Source organism: Ambystoma mexicanum, chromosome 5p (assembly GCF_040938575.1).
Source record: "Ambystoma mexicanum isolate Mex_15411 chromosome 5p, UKY_AmexF1_1, whole genome shotgun sequence".
In the NCBI taxonomy this organism is placed as follows: Eukaryota; Metazoa; Chordata; class Amphibia; order Caudata; family Ambystomatidae; genus Ambystoma; species Ambystoma mexicanum.
In genome coordinates this window covers 61,082,734-61,097,070 of record NC_090930.1, presented here as the reverse complement: position 1 = coordinate 61,097,070, position 14,337 = coordinate 61,082,734, and the positions used below count along the sequence as shown (strand labels likewise).

At 47.6% G+C, this 14,337-nt stretch overlaps 1 protein-coding gene across 4 annotated transcripts in view; it reads left to right on the top strand.

Annotated features, from left to right (window-relative positions):
• Positions 1-14,337, top strand: part of KIF4A (kinesin family member 4A) — an 807,676-nt gene that overhangs the window by 648,430 nt on the left and 144,909 nt on the right. For all 4 annotated transcript variants that reach the window (XM_069612448.1, XM_069612449.1, XM_069612450.1 and 1 more), the window contains one exon: positions 5,202-5,279. In XM_069612448.1, the coding sequence (XP_069468549.1) occupies positions 5,202-5,279 (78 nt within the window). The remainder of the gene's footprint in view (positions 1-5,201; positions 5,280-14,337) is intronic.

Sequence of the window (14,337 nt, the reverse complement as noted above, 5' to 3'; positions counted from 1 at the left end):
GTTGCTGCAAGGACTAAGCTCATCATGACTAGGATTGACACTGGGAAGTAGATCTTGTATATAGTTAAAGAATTCTACTTCGCTTGTTGAAAAGTATTTGCAAACTGAATCCATGTGTAATGAACATTATTTTTTAAGTTTTCAAGAGTGAATGCTTAACAAGTGTTTCAATCTTAAATCTCAACTTAAAAGAAAAGTAAGGCCAAAAGGCAGTTATATGAAAGGAGTTTTTGAACTGTGTGAAGAGCTGAATAGCAAGCGCGAGCTGATTAGAATCCAATTCAGTACGTACTGTAGGAAGCGCGCGTCATGTCATGAATGAGATTTGTGATGGCATCTTTGATGTCATGGGTGTTAGTCCTTGTAGTGCACACTGGTGGCACGAGTTATGATTGCTTAGCTTACCATAACTGTCGAATTACGTTGTATTTTTTCCTTCGGTTTGACCTGTAACCATAAAGTTTCTGTAATGTTTTTCCATTGAATTTCACAGGATTTTTAGTAGTGCAACTTAACCATAACGTCCCTTTAACAACATTTTTTTTTTTTGGTTTGTATGTGTATACTGACTTCTGTATCTCTGACATCCCCATGTTGACTGATTTGGCCTGTCTCAATGATGAGCTGTTTGATCCCTCCACCTTTGATCCTGCTGGCTTCGGGATATTCGTACCAAACTTAAAAATAAGTCCAGGTTTAATCCCCAATTCTCTGGGGGGGGGGGATTGTATTGAGGCATTTAATGATCTGTCAGTGATCTTCGTAAACTGCGCAAGAAACCTTTCAACAGTAAACAGAATTTGACCATCTCTCAACGCTCGGCCTTGAGTGAATTACAGAATTTGTCTTACATTGTTATTAAACCAGCCGACAAATGCTCCAATATTGTGATTCAAGACAGGGGTTGCTATGTCGCTGGAGCTAATCGTCAACTCCGGGATCGGTGTTATTTCAGGCTATCCAAAAATCCTTTTGGTCAAATACTTTAGGAGCGTACTTCTGTGTGCCAAGTGGGCCGATAAAGGCTTAATTGAGGATGAATTGATCAAATTTCTTGTTCCAGCTAGCCACACCAGTCCCACCATCTACTTTCTGCCTAAGACGCATAAATCCCTTACCCATCCGCCAGGCAGGCCAATTGTAACTCTCTGGTTCCCTTCTTGAACACTTGGCACAATTCATCGATGAGACCCTATTTCTGTTCGTTTCAGTTTTACCATCATGTTTACGGGACACCAAGGATTTCCTAAGTCACATTGCTGATATACCTTGGGAGGAGGGATTACTTTTGGCAACCCTTGATGTTTCTCTTTATACCTCTATTGATCACACGACTGAGCTGGCAGCTTGCAAATATTTTTTGGACACTCTACCTTTGAATCTTTTGGGGCACAGTGTTATGATTTTGGATGTGTTATTGTTTTGTCTAACAATGTTTTTCTGTTTGAGGGCTCCTTTTATCATCAAGTCAGAGGTACTGATATGGGCAGTACCTTTGCTCCTTCCTATGCCAATTTGACTATGTGGTCGTGAGAGGCAACTTTTCTATCTGCTTTCATTAAGTTTTCCAACACAGATTATTGGTTGGTGGCGTTACATTGATGATTTTATAATTTGGAAGGGCAGTGAAAATGATCGGGTGTCTTTTGTGGATAGTATCAACAATACTATGAATCTGAGATTTACTGAATGTCAGTTCCACAGAGATAGTATATCTGGATGTTACTGTGAAGCTTGACAGTTTAGGTATTCATACATCTCTATATAAAAAAGCCACTAACAGGCCTTCCCTTACACGCCACTAGTTGCCATCCGCCATCCTGTAAGCAAAGTATTCCATATGGCGAATTTATTTGTTTTCGGCGAAATTGCGCACACGTTGAGTTAGACCGGTGTTCTAGTTATGGCCGCTGTTGGCTTTCTACAACAAGGCTATGGTAAAAAGACTATAGAAATGGCCTTCCTCAAAGCACGTGCACTTTCAAGAGAAAAGCTTTTGCATGGACCTACAAGTAAGAAAAACAACCAGGATGACCCCCGCCTGATGTTCGGAAGATTGAGGCGCCTGTAGCGTCCAGGTGTAGAAAGGAAAATCCTTTACCAAGATGGCCACCATGGAAAGGGAAGGCGGGGGTTCCATGCAGGGACCCTCTTCACTTTCCATGGCAGCCTGCAGAAGGCAAAAAGAGAACCCTAGGACCATATTGCCATGAGCACATTTTTCTTCCCTTTCAAATCTATCCTAATTTCGAATAACTTTACCACAAAGCCAGTCCCAGGTGGACATGGCCACTTTAATCCTATGTTTTATCCCTTGTGGACATGGCCAGTAGCCAAATTGTCTGGATCATGCTCTTATTCCATGACCCAGAGAATCTAGCCACTGCCCATGGCCACAGGCTACCCCTCAGTCATTAAATGTATACCGCTAGTTTTTGTAGCTACATTGACACTCATCAAAAAATAAAACACTTGCACATTTCCAAAACCATGCTTGTAGCCCTTGCCAATGCTCCTTACGCAAGTTTGCTGGAAATGCACCCTTGTTTTATTTTTTCGAAAGTGTCAAATGTAGGCACATATGTCATATAACCTAGCCCCCACTTGACAAAATCCATTCAGATTTTTCGAAAACATTTAGATCTAGATTTATAATCATTTTGCAAGCCTTTGTGTAGATTCGTCAAATGGCACCCCATTTATAAGCCATTACATTATTTTGGGACCCCTCCTCTAATTTTGCCCCCTCATGACAGAATCCCACCAAACTTTTTAAACTCATTCGGAATCAGGTCAGAAATATACATGCGAAATTTCATTCAGTTATATTAAGTGGCGCCAAAAGTATAAGCCATTCAAGAACTGCATTTCACCAACCCTGTAATGCTGATGTGTCCGCAAACTTTTCAGGACTGTTTGCGAACATCCGAACTGTTTGCAGACTTTCGTGGCAGAAAAAACACCCGCAGCCATATCTCATCCCATCCTCATCACCCCTGAACTCCCCAGAGATTATTTGATAAATTTGACAAGTGCAATGTTGTGTTTTTTAATGTTTTTACTGCGATGTTTGCGGACACCAGCAGATGTCTGCGAATCCAAGATGGCGGGCGTTTTCAAAAATCTGATGCTCTTCACCGTCCAATCGGCGAACACGTTGCATGTCCGCGGACATGGCGCAAGCCGATTAACCACTCGGTGTCCTGTCCGCAGAGCGAACAGGGAAGTGTGTCCGCAGAGCGGACATAGGTATCACTAATTTTTTGTTTAAGATTGCTCGCCATTTGCCAACAGACATGCCGTTTGAAATATGGTAACCCAGGTATGTGATCTCATCCATAATGTTAATGGGTTTAGAGTTCATAGGGTAACTGTACCCCTTGTTTTTCTTATTCGTCGTAAAGACTGTTAGATTTGACCGAATTGTCAAGTTGTTCAATTGACAATATTCTTGAAAAATATTCAATTTGTTTTGTAGCCCAAAGGGTACGTTATCAAACAGTATGACGTTGTCGACAAATGCCAACCAATTCAGGCGCAGCTTGCCTAGGCTAACGGGAAAGATATTTGCTCCTTCCCATATTTTCTCTAGATCGGCCAGGTAGAGATTAAAAAGTACTGCATCCAGGTTGCATCCCTGTTTCACTCAAAGTCCGGTAGGAATACTATCAGATAGAGGGCCCTCTTCATTGATGCGAACCCTGTATGACTTGTTTTGATGGAGAGCGGCGATTATTGCTACAAGATGTGATGGAATACCAGCAAACAGGGAAGTGTGTCCATGGAGCGGACATGGGTATCACTAATTTTTTTTATACCTACCTTTTGGTAATTTTTTTAAAAAAACTACTGGATGGATTTTCACCAAATTTACAAAAGCACGCTTTCGGGACCAGGCCGCTGCTCCTGCCACGAATTTGGTGAAAATACGTCCAGCCGTTTGGGCTGTAGGCGTGAGCAAAGTTTTTTTTCCCCATTCAGTCTAAGGGAAAAAATAAATTTTGCCCCACCCCCCACATATAACTTTGAGAGGTGGGTCCCTAATACCAAGAGATAGGTCTTATGTCGAACCCCAGTTGAACTTTAGAATAATGTACCTAACAATCAGTGTCCCTGAAACCAGCTTGCCATCATCTAGTCGAGGATCCTTGAGTCTGCATTGTTCCATGTGAGGTTGCACACAGCCTGTGGGCCCGATCGGAACTCTGCTCGTGAGCTGCTTTGACCGGAGCCAACGACAAGAAAACCTACCTCAGGCGGCCCTCCTACAACCTACTGATTCTGAGGAAAAATGTAAGTATGTGTGGTCAGTTACAACAGTACTTGCCTTCACCCATATCTCCCCCTTTAAAAGTTAGGAAACTTTTAAATAGCCTTTTGGCTTTGATAATGCTAGTTGTCTAAACCCTCCAAAAGGTAGTGTTTATTTCCTCACCAGTGAACTTAATCAGTCTTTTGGAACCTTCTTCACATCCACAGAACCCTCCTAAGTATTTCCCACTCCCTAAATCTAATGGAAACTTGGAAACCTCTGGGCTGGGCTTTTCAAGTTGCGTTTGTTACTCCTGTGGACTAGGAGTGCTATATCGAATTACTTATCTTCCCTTTCAGGTATTGTGGTGGTGAATTGATTTTGCACTGACAAATTGACTGTATGTGTTATACTATTTAGTGTTGTATGATATTACTACCTGTTCATTTTTCATAGTGTTTTGCCAATAAATGTTATAGTATTGTTGTACTCACTAAGTGTAATCCTTGATTGCTCACTGTGTGGTCTCATTGTGGACCACTAACCACACTCCTGTCCTTAGACTCAACCTTTACCCCGGTCTTCATGCCACCTTGATTGGCTTGGCTAAACTCCCAGAATTACCCTGTTAACTATAACGGGGTTGGCCTTCTAAACATCTGTCCACCAGGCTAGCATTTAGAAATGCAGTTTAAGAATGCACAACTGTTGACCTGTTCTCAGCAGGTGCTAATTGGTTGGACCATTCTGACTTGCTGGTTCTTGAAGGGCTTGCTGGTTCTTGAAGGGCTTGCTGGTTCTTGAAGGGCTTGCTGGTTCTTGAAGGGCTTGCTGGTTCTTAGTGTGTGGGTCCTTCAGATGAGACTTCTGACGGGGGTCTTATTTCAATGTATGAACTGCTTTGGAACAGCTCATCAAACTTTAAAAATGTATTTGTTTTTTTGTCTAGGAAGAAGAACTTGATAAAATGAAGGATTTGTGTGAAACCAATCAGCAGCTTATTGAGGAGAATGAGACGTACCGACAGGTAGGTCACAGCAACATTGCATCTTGTGGCTTCAACAATATTTTGAGACTTTTGACACACTTGAATTATTTAATAGATGCACATTTGTACACATTACAAATTGACAAACTTTCAATACTCCTATTTTAACGTTGCTGTTCAATGAGTGAAAACGGTTGGTAATTTGCATAAACTAGTGTATGTTAGCACTTAATATGAAATCCATGGAAGCAAAATTTATCGTAAAGGAGTAACTTTATGGAGAACATAAATTGGTTCCTTTTGAGAATATATTATTCATTGTACCTCAATAGCTCTTGGGCCTTGGCACAATTTGCATCCACCCTTTATTCAGGTGTTTTCGATGAATGTTGCATAGTGCTCGTCAGTGAATCCATGAGCTGAGAGAATGTTGGAGGGCTTGTGTGGAATGTTGTCCTGTGAGTGCATGTTCAGGTTCTAGCCAGTGTCAGTTGAAGCTGAGCTAGCCTGTGTGATGGGACCCAGTGGTTTTCCTCAAGTGTTCTTATTGTAACTTTGTATGTAACTAAGAATAAAGCTTAAGTATTGAACCAGCTAAAGAGTACAGAGCAACCTCTCAACAATTGGCGGCAAGGATGGGATAACAAACTAAAAGCATGCATGCTAAAAAGGAAGAAGCAGACTGTTGAGGGGGGAGCAGCAGAAGAAGAGGAACCACTGGCCCCAAGGAGAAAATGTTACGTCCCATCACCCATTGAATAAGCGGTGTAAAGATCACCCAAAGCCTTAATTGGGGGGAAGAGCATGCTTCCTTAATGTGATAAGAGTAACACAATGCAGAAATGAATGGGTGGAAAAGCCCAGTGCAAAATGATTGGCAGAGTAAAGTCCAGTACTCCTATTAAGAATCCTGCACAGACCTAAGGGAAAAGGTTGTGAGGACTAGAGCAAGGCGCAGCAGATGATGGATAACAGGAAGTAATACCAAGTGAATGCCCAGCGCAGGAGGTTTGGCAGAGAAAAGTTAAGAATTTGCACTTGCAACGATGTAAATGTGATGGAAGGGGAAACCCAATTAAGTCGGAGTGTAATTAAATGGAAAGGGAGTAAGTCGGATGATTTCTGGAATACAGTTCGTGTGACTTCACCTGGTATAAGATGGCGTCAGATACTGATGGTGTGAATGGCAAACTATTTGCTGGCGGAGTGACTGTTGGGTGCCGGAGCTTTGCTGCGGTGCAGAGAATGTCATGTTCGAAGCAGCTGGTCTTGGCGAAGCATGCAACGTCATTGCCTGAGCGAATGGCCGTTGCTGACAATACAGTATCACCGAACGTTGCGGTGCCTGAGAGAAGGATAGAGTTGACGAAGCGCAGGGTCTGAGGAAAGGACCCAAATGTGTTCTGCACAGAGTGTGAAAAACAGGAAATAAAAGGAGAACTTTGGTGCAGAGTTAAAGCTAGTGATCTTCAGAGGCGGAGAAGATCTTAATTTAATAGAAGTGCCCTCATTGAACAGTCCAGCTATGTCTAGCCCTGTCATGTTGAAAATGTTCCGAACGGGGATACAAGAAGCGAAGATGACTGAAGGCAGAGAATGCAATGTAGTTACGCTGGCAAGGATACAAAAAGTGAAGATGCCCGATGTGACAAAAAAAAGCAATGTAGTTATACCCTTTTTAAGGATATATTTGCTTTTAAAATGGAAAGGAAAGCATTATTGGTATTAATGCGAGCCAATGAAGAGGCTCCAAGAAGTATGCAATAATTAATACAATTCTCCCTGCAATGTAATTAGTTTAAAAAAAGTGTTTTGATGGTTTCAAGTACTTTAAATGTCTTATGGAGTGTATTGTAATGTATGTGATTTTATAGTTTTGTAAATAAAGTTTAAAAAAAAAAAATTTCTCCAGCATGGAGTCTGGCATGGATTCACATGCTCATGAATATTCCCTTTCAGGCTGGGAATCCTCGGTAAAGAAGAGATCAGTTTCACTTCTGAACTGTCTTTCTCCTAACAACCAATCACTGGTTTCTGGGGCATACTGGCCACAGCCAGTGACTGACCTCTACCTAAGCCCCTCCTCTGGCAGCCCTCTTCAGATTTTTACCGCACGTTAGAGTCCTCGTGATTAGCTCTCTGGCTTTTTACTTCGTTTTGCGCTTTTTCTTAGTTTTCTCAATTTTTTTCGGTCAATCAAGCCTCAAGCTCCATCGATCCATCATCTGACTAACAGGAACTCGAACTTTCTACGCCCCTCAAGGGCAATTTATCGTAGAGTTCCCTTCTTGGAGGATTCCAGAAGATTCTTTGAGACCTACTCCGCGTGGACATGGCTGAAGATAAAGGAGACTCCACGCGTCTGTTTAGTATCTGCCCTGGATGTGGACTATGGAACATTTTCAAGGATTATGAGCACTCTGTTCCTATAATGCCTACATTTCGATCAAACGCACGTGGAGGAGACCTGTGTGTTCTGCAAGAATATGGTGCTTCGCACCGTGAAGGGCTGTCGCAAGCGGCTCTCGGAGTGGCTGCAGACAAAGCTCCCCTGGCAGCAAGCCTCACCCAGCAAGAGGAAATCTGAGCGATCTTCTAAGACCTTTGAGGGTGCTCCGGCAACGGGGCCCCAACATAAGGCAAAGCGACTGTCGGACTGATCAGAAGCAGGACCCTCCAGTCTTCCTACACTACCCAGGGAAGAAACCAGCAGCAGAGCAAAGCAACAAATAAAAGGTGCGCTCCTTAAAACCCAAGCAGGGTCTGACCTTCCTGGCTATCCGGCTCACTGTAGCGCTGTACAGCGAATTCGACCAGCAGGATCCGGGCTTGCAGTTTGGGTGAACTGGTTGGTCCCACCAGCTCAAGGGAAGATGATTCCTGGAGGATCTTCTGTCGTTGGATTCTGAAGATGCTGACCTGTAGCTGGGCTTCACCGGGCGGTTCAGTCGTTTGTAGGGGTCCTCTTCTGCCAGTTCCTCGTTGGTTCTTTCGTTCCAGTGGCGACTCTGCTCTTCCAGTCCCACAGACCTGCTTTTTATGCAGTTTCCCCCATTCATACAGCCTGACTGTCCATCACACAGCTGGGTGGCTGGCCTGGCAAGGCCAGTCCCCTTAGCCAATCAGACAAGAGTGCGACTTGGGTTACCAAGGTAACCCCATGGCAGGGGTCCTAAAACCCCTCCCTCACATCCTGCCACCCAGACTCTCAGGCGCCTAAAGGAGGGCTTCTGTGTGGAAGTCGGCGAAACGACGATGAACAAAGGGACCAAACCTGGTTTGGCGCGCAGAGTAAAACGCGAGAAAGACATTTACAAAAAGAAATGGCGAATAAACCCAGCCGGAGCCGGAATAAAATGTAAATGGTCAAGTGGGTTTGTTTGAGGCTAATGTAATAGCCTAAAACATTACCACGTTTATATAATATAATCGCAGTAGAAAAGTTAGGGTAGATACCACTGCCACCAGCCAGGTCTTAATGTAAAGGGAGCGAAACAATGCTCCAAGAGGCACAGACAAAGGATCAGAATTAACCCTTTCCAGTACTCCATGGAAGATTGGGTGTACTGGGTCTGTGGTTTAAAGTGACTAAGGTAAATGGCAACTTTACCCTTTTCTGGGGGACTGTAGTCAGCCCCAGAAAATGGAGTTGGTGGGAAGTCTAAAAGACAACCCTGCATCATTGCACTGAAGGTGCTGTGTAACACATGAAAAAATGTGGTGCCCTGGAGTAGGTGAGGCTCCAGTGCCCAATGTCACACAAAGTAGAAACACACATAGCAAAACACATGTAAGAGTGCGGAAAAAAGGCTCTCACTTTTACCAGGTGAAAAACAAAATCCTAGAAATCCAACAAAGCTGCTGAGGGGACTCGGGTAAGGGAAATTAACCATTTATGAGCATTCTCCCTAAAAAACCCCATGGCGAAGCAAGATTAAACCGGCTGCGACGTCGGGCCCCCACCCGCGCACCCTGATGTGAGGCCGGCTGGCGAACTTAGTCAGTGTGTGGAAGTCCATCTCCACCGACCGTTGGGTGCTGGACGCCCTGGCCCACAGACACACCCTGGAATTTCAACGAAGTGCTATGCATTCCACCGGTGGCCAGGAAGGAAAACCACGTCCCTCAACTTCTGCTGGAGGTACGAGCCATGCTGAAGAAGGGCGCGATAGAACTCATCCCATAAATACTCCGGAGTGTACTCACGGTACTTCCTCGTCAGAAAGAAGACATACCCATACTAGACCTCCGCCGCCTCAAGTACATTAGGTCCCAGAAGTTTTGGATGGTCACCCTTCCGCACGTGCTGGGACAACTGGAAGAAGGGATTTCCTATTGTCACTGGGCCTGGAGGATGCCTATTTCTACATCCCCATTCACAAGGGACACTGCAAGTTTCTGCGCTTCTTGGTCCAAGGGCAGAAGATGCTTAATGTTGAGCCTTGCCACCTCCCGGGGTTGTGCATGTGTACTGCTATGTATTTTTTATTTTATTTGATATGGTTGAATTCAATCAGCCTTTCAAAAGAATTAATACACCACATACATAAATCTATTCTATAGACATACATAAATCTATTCTATAGACATACATAAATTATTAAATAACAAGAAAAGGAAAACAAAAAAATGTCTTTATTCATGAGCATGTGAATCCATGCCAGACCCTATGCTGGAGAAGGAACAAGTAACTTACCTGTAACTGTTCTCCAGAATGGGTCTGGCATGGATTCACATGCAAACCCACCCGCCTACCCCTCTGCAGCTCTTCTCCTGGGCCTACTGCCACTTTACATGCTACCAAATCTGAAGATGGCTGCCAGAGGAGGGGCTTGGGTAGAGGGCAGTCATTGGCTGGGGGCAGTATGACCCAGAGACCAGTGATTGGTTGTTAGGAGAAATACAGTTCAGAATTGAAACTTTTTTTTATTTACTGAGGATTCCCAGCCTGACGGGGAATATTCATGAGCATGTGAATCCATGCCAGACTCCATGCTGGGGAACAGTTACAGGTAAGTAACTTGTTCCTTATAAGAGATGTTAGAAGTTTACAAATGTAGTTTGTGATGAGTATTCATGCACTGTCCGAGATGAAACGGTGTGAATGGGAGACAGAACTGTTTGAGCATGAAAGGCATGTATTGAAGTTCAAAGATGTAAGTAAGCAACATGTAAAACGTTTTTGAGGATTTTCAGGCATTTATGGACTTCCTTGGACACTCCATATTTAATTTGATGAGAGATGGAGTAAATGCCTGAATGAGTTATGTTGATTTGCAGGGTTATGTTGTAGTAATAAGAAAGGCGTTTAGCCATTTTATGACTTTATGCTATGCAGGTGTGTTTGGGCCTAGCAAAACAAACACGATTTTAATAATTGCAACATGTATATTCTCCAGCATGGGGTCTGGCATGGATTCACATGCTCATGAATATTCCCCGTCGTCATGCTGGGAATCCTCGGTAAAGAAAAAACCAGTATCAGTTTCGTTTCTGATCTGTCTTTCGTAGTAATAACCAATCACTGGTCTCTGCGTCATACTGACCACAGCCAATGACTGCCCTCTACCTAAGCACCGCCTCTGGCAGCCATCTTCAGATTTTTACCGCACGTTCATGTGTTGGGATCCTCGTGCTATTGCTCTCGAGCGTTAGTGCTATTTTTTCACGTTTTTTCTCAAAAACTTCGTTTTTTCGGTCAAAAGAGCCTCAAGCTCCACCGACTCTCCATCCGATCAACGGGGACCCGTGTCGGATTCGTCTGCGCCCCTCAAGGGTGAAGATTTCGTCGAGCTACGCTTTTGGAGGACTCAAGAAGCTTCTCAGGCCCGGACATGGCCCAGGAGAAGGGAAGCTCGACGCCCGGAAAGCTGTTCAGGATCTGCCCTGGATGCCAGCTGCAGAACGTCTTTAAGGAGGACGAACACTCCTTTTGTCTCTACTGCTTACATGAGGACAAGACGCACGTGGAGAAGGACTGTGCGTTTTGCGGCAATATGTCGGAGCGGACCATGAAGGACCGCCATCAACGTCTCGCCAACTGGCTGGAAGGGAAGAGCCCGTCAGGCGAGAAGAAGAGGAAGAAATCCGAGCGGTCTTCTAAGACCTTTGAGGACGCCCCGGCGACGGGGGTCCAACACAAGGCCAAGCACTGCGAGTCCGCTGGCACCGGGAGCGCCGAACGGTCGGGCTCTACGGGCGCCAGGCAGGGCGCACCCTCCCCGGCACCATCAGCCACGAGCCAACGCTCTGGGTCGGGTAAGAGGAAAGGCGAGCACCCGGCTAAGCTCCTGGAGAGGCCCCGGTCGAGCTCGAAGGCCCCATCGGAGGGGGAGCGAGGCAGTGTTCCCCCTCTCAAGGATAAGGCGGTGAGCGCACCTAAGGTGGTGAAGGCCTTAATCCATCCGGCCAAGCCCTCTATCGATACTGTCGCGGCGGCCCTGGCTCAGCCTGTGGAGGCTACACCAGTGGTGGCGACCTCGGGGCTCAGTCTCCCTGCCACCTCGGAGGGAGTCCTCTTTCGTGCCCATCGATAGGACCCCCGTGAAATCCGCAGCGGGGAAGAAAAAGGGGGGGCAGGGCGTCGTCGTAGATTCGGCCTCAACCTCGGAGGAAGAGCTGATCGAGGTCTTAAGCCACGGCCTTGGCGTGGAAGAAGACCGGCCCGTCGGGATGGATCCCGACGCAGGTGACGACGACATCGTCGAGGGTGCCGACGGGGCCCCTAATCGCCCGTCGGATTCCCCTCTGCCAGCGCCGCAAGACAACTCGGCGGCCATTTTGTTGGCTATACAGTCCTTATGCTCAGAGATAAGGACGAGACTACCGTTGCCGACGGAGGAACCTCTCCCGTCGGGGGATCCTGAACCGGGACCTTCTGGTGTTCCCCCGCCCAAGAAAAGGATGATTCACCCTGCACCTCCTTTTCAGCCGTCGCGCCCCGTCCAGCCCTCCTCCCCGTCCACCCGAGGGGATGATACGGGGACTGACACGGCAGCGACGGGTACGGACGACGAGTATCTACCGTCGTCACCTCCCACCAGGGCTTATCCGCCCAACGAGATTGGATCTTTCCACTCCATGATCGCCAGGGCATCCGAGCTTTTCCAACTCTGCCCTGAGGAGAAGAAAAAGGAAGGATTCCTTTATCAACGGCGCGAGGCCAAGAGGAAGACGGTCCTCGCGGTGCCTCTACTGGACGACATTTGGGATGAGGGCCTCGCCCTCCTCAAGAACCCTTCCACGACGCCAGCTAGAAGAGACCGGTACGAGAAGAAGTACCGGGTCCCGGACGCGGCCCCCCCTGTGCCTCCGGGCGCAGTCTACCCCGGACTCCGTCGTCTCCGCGGCGGCCAGGAAGAAAGTGGGGGGGGGTGCGGCCTCCACATCGACTTCCCCACCGGACGGCGAGGGAAAGAAATTGGACGCTATGGGACGCAGGGTCATCTCGTCTGCAGCGACGACGATTAAAGCGGCCAACGCCTTGGCTATCGTGGCCCGCTACGACAGGGAGCTATGGTACAAACTGGCTCACCTGCTGGACTTCCTACCGGACGACAAGAGGGCGGATGCCCTGGAGATCCTGCAGGAAGGTGAGGTGGCGTCGGACCACGCCATCACTATTGCGACGGACATCGCCGACACTGGGTTTCGCCAGTTGGGCAACGGCGTGTGCCTTAGGCGGCGTGGATGGCTCAAGCTCCACCGACTCAAGACGTACAGACCAGAGTCCTGGACATGCCGTTCGATGGGAACAACCTGTTTGGGAAAACAGTGGACGATTCCCTTCAGGCCATTAAAGCGGACATTGAGACGGCCCGGGCCCTTGGGGTTCTGCAGCAACGACGGACGCCCTTTCGGAGCAGCGGAGGCAAGGGCGCCTCCAAAGGTTCCGGCGGCGGTTTCTCGACCTATCGTCAAGCGGCCCGCTCGTCGTCTCAGGAGGCCTACAGAGGACGAGGCAAGTCTGGCAGACCCCGCCGTCGTCGCCAAGGAGGTCAAGGCGGCAAAGCCTCGTCGAAACAGGATTGAACCGGCCGTGGGGTCGGGCCCCCACCGAAGCACCCCGGTGGGAGGCCAGCTGGCGAGCTTCGTCAGCGTGTGGGAGTCCATCTCCACCGACCGTTGGGTGCTGGACGCCTTAGCCCGGGGCCACGCGCTCGAGTTTCAAAGAAGGTGCCCGCGTGTCCCCCCCGTGGGTGGCCAGGAAAGAGCTTCACGTCTCTCAGCTTCTCCTGGAGGTAAAGGCGATGCTCAGGAAGGGCGCCATCGAACTCGTCCCAAAGAGGCTTCGGGGCTCCGGAGTTTACTCGAGATACTTCCTCGTGAAGAAGACGGGAGGATGGCGCCCCATCCTAGACCTGCGACGTCTGAACAAGTTCATCAAGGCGCAGAAGTTCCGGATGGTCACCCTCCAGCACCTCCTGGGGCAGCTGGAGGAAGGAGACTTCCTGTCGTCGTTGGATTTGGAGGATGCCTACTTCCATATTCCCATCCTAAAGGGGCACCGAAAATTCCTCAGGGTTGTGGTCCAAGGGCGTCACTACCAGTTCAACGCCCTCCCCTTCGGACTACGGTCGGCACCCAGGGTATTCACCAAGTGCCTTGCACCGGTGGCGGCGCAGCTGCGCCGCGAGGGATCCACGTCTACCCCTACCTGGACGACTGGCTCATCCGAGCCAAGACGAGGGAGCTCGCCGTGGAGCACACGGCAAGGACCGTCCAACTTCTCACGGACCTGGGATTCTCCGTGAACTACGCCAAGTCCCACCTGGTACCCGCGCAAAACGCACTGTTTCTGGGAGCGAAGCTCGACACAGTGTCCCTTCTGGCCTCCCCGTCATAGACACTCATTCTAGGTCTGATTCTCAGGTGGGACAAGCAGTACTAAGACCTCTTTTCTCTACTGTTCCTTCTCACAACCCACCTCCAACTCCGGGTACTGCTTGCTAGTCTATGCACAGCATGTGATTCTAAGCAGATTAACAAGCATCAGAAGACATGCATCACTTACTGTAATAGCATTTCTGATTGTATCTGCTTAGATTCACATGCTACCTCCCTGCTCGGGGTGGAAGGAACATAGAGAGAAAGTAGT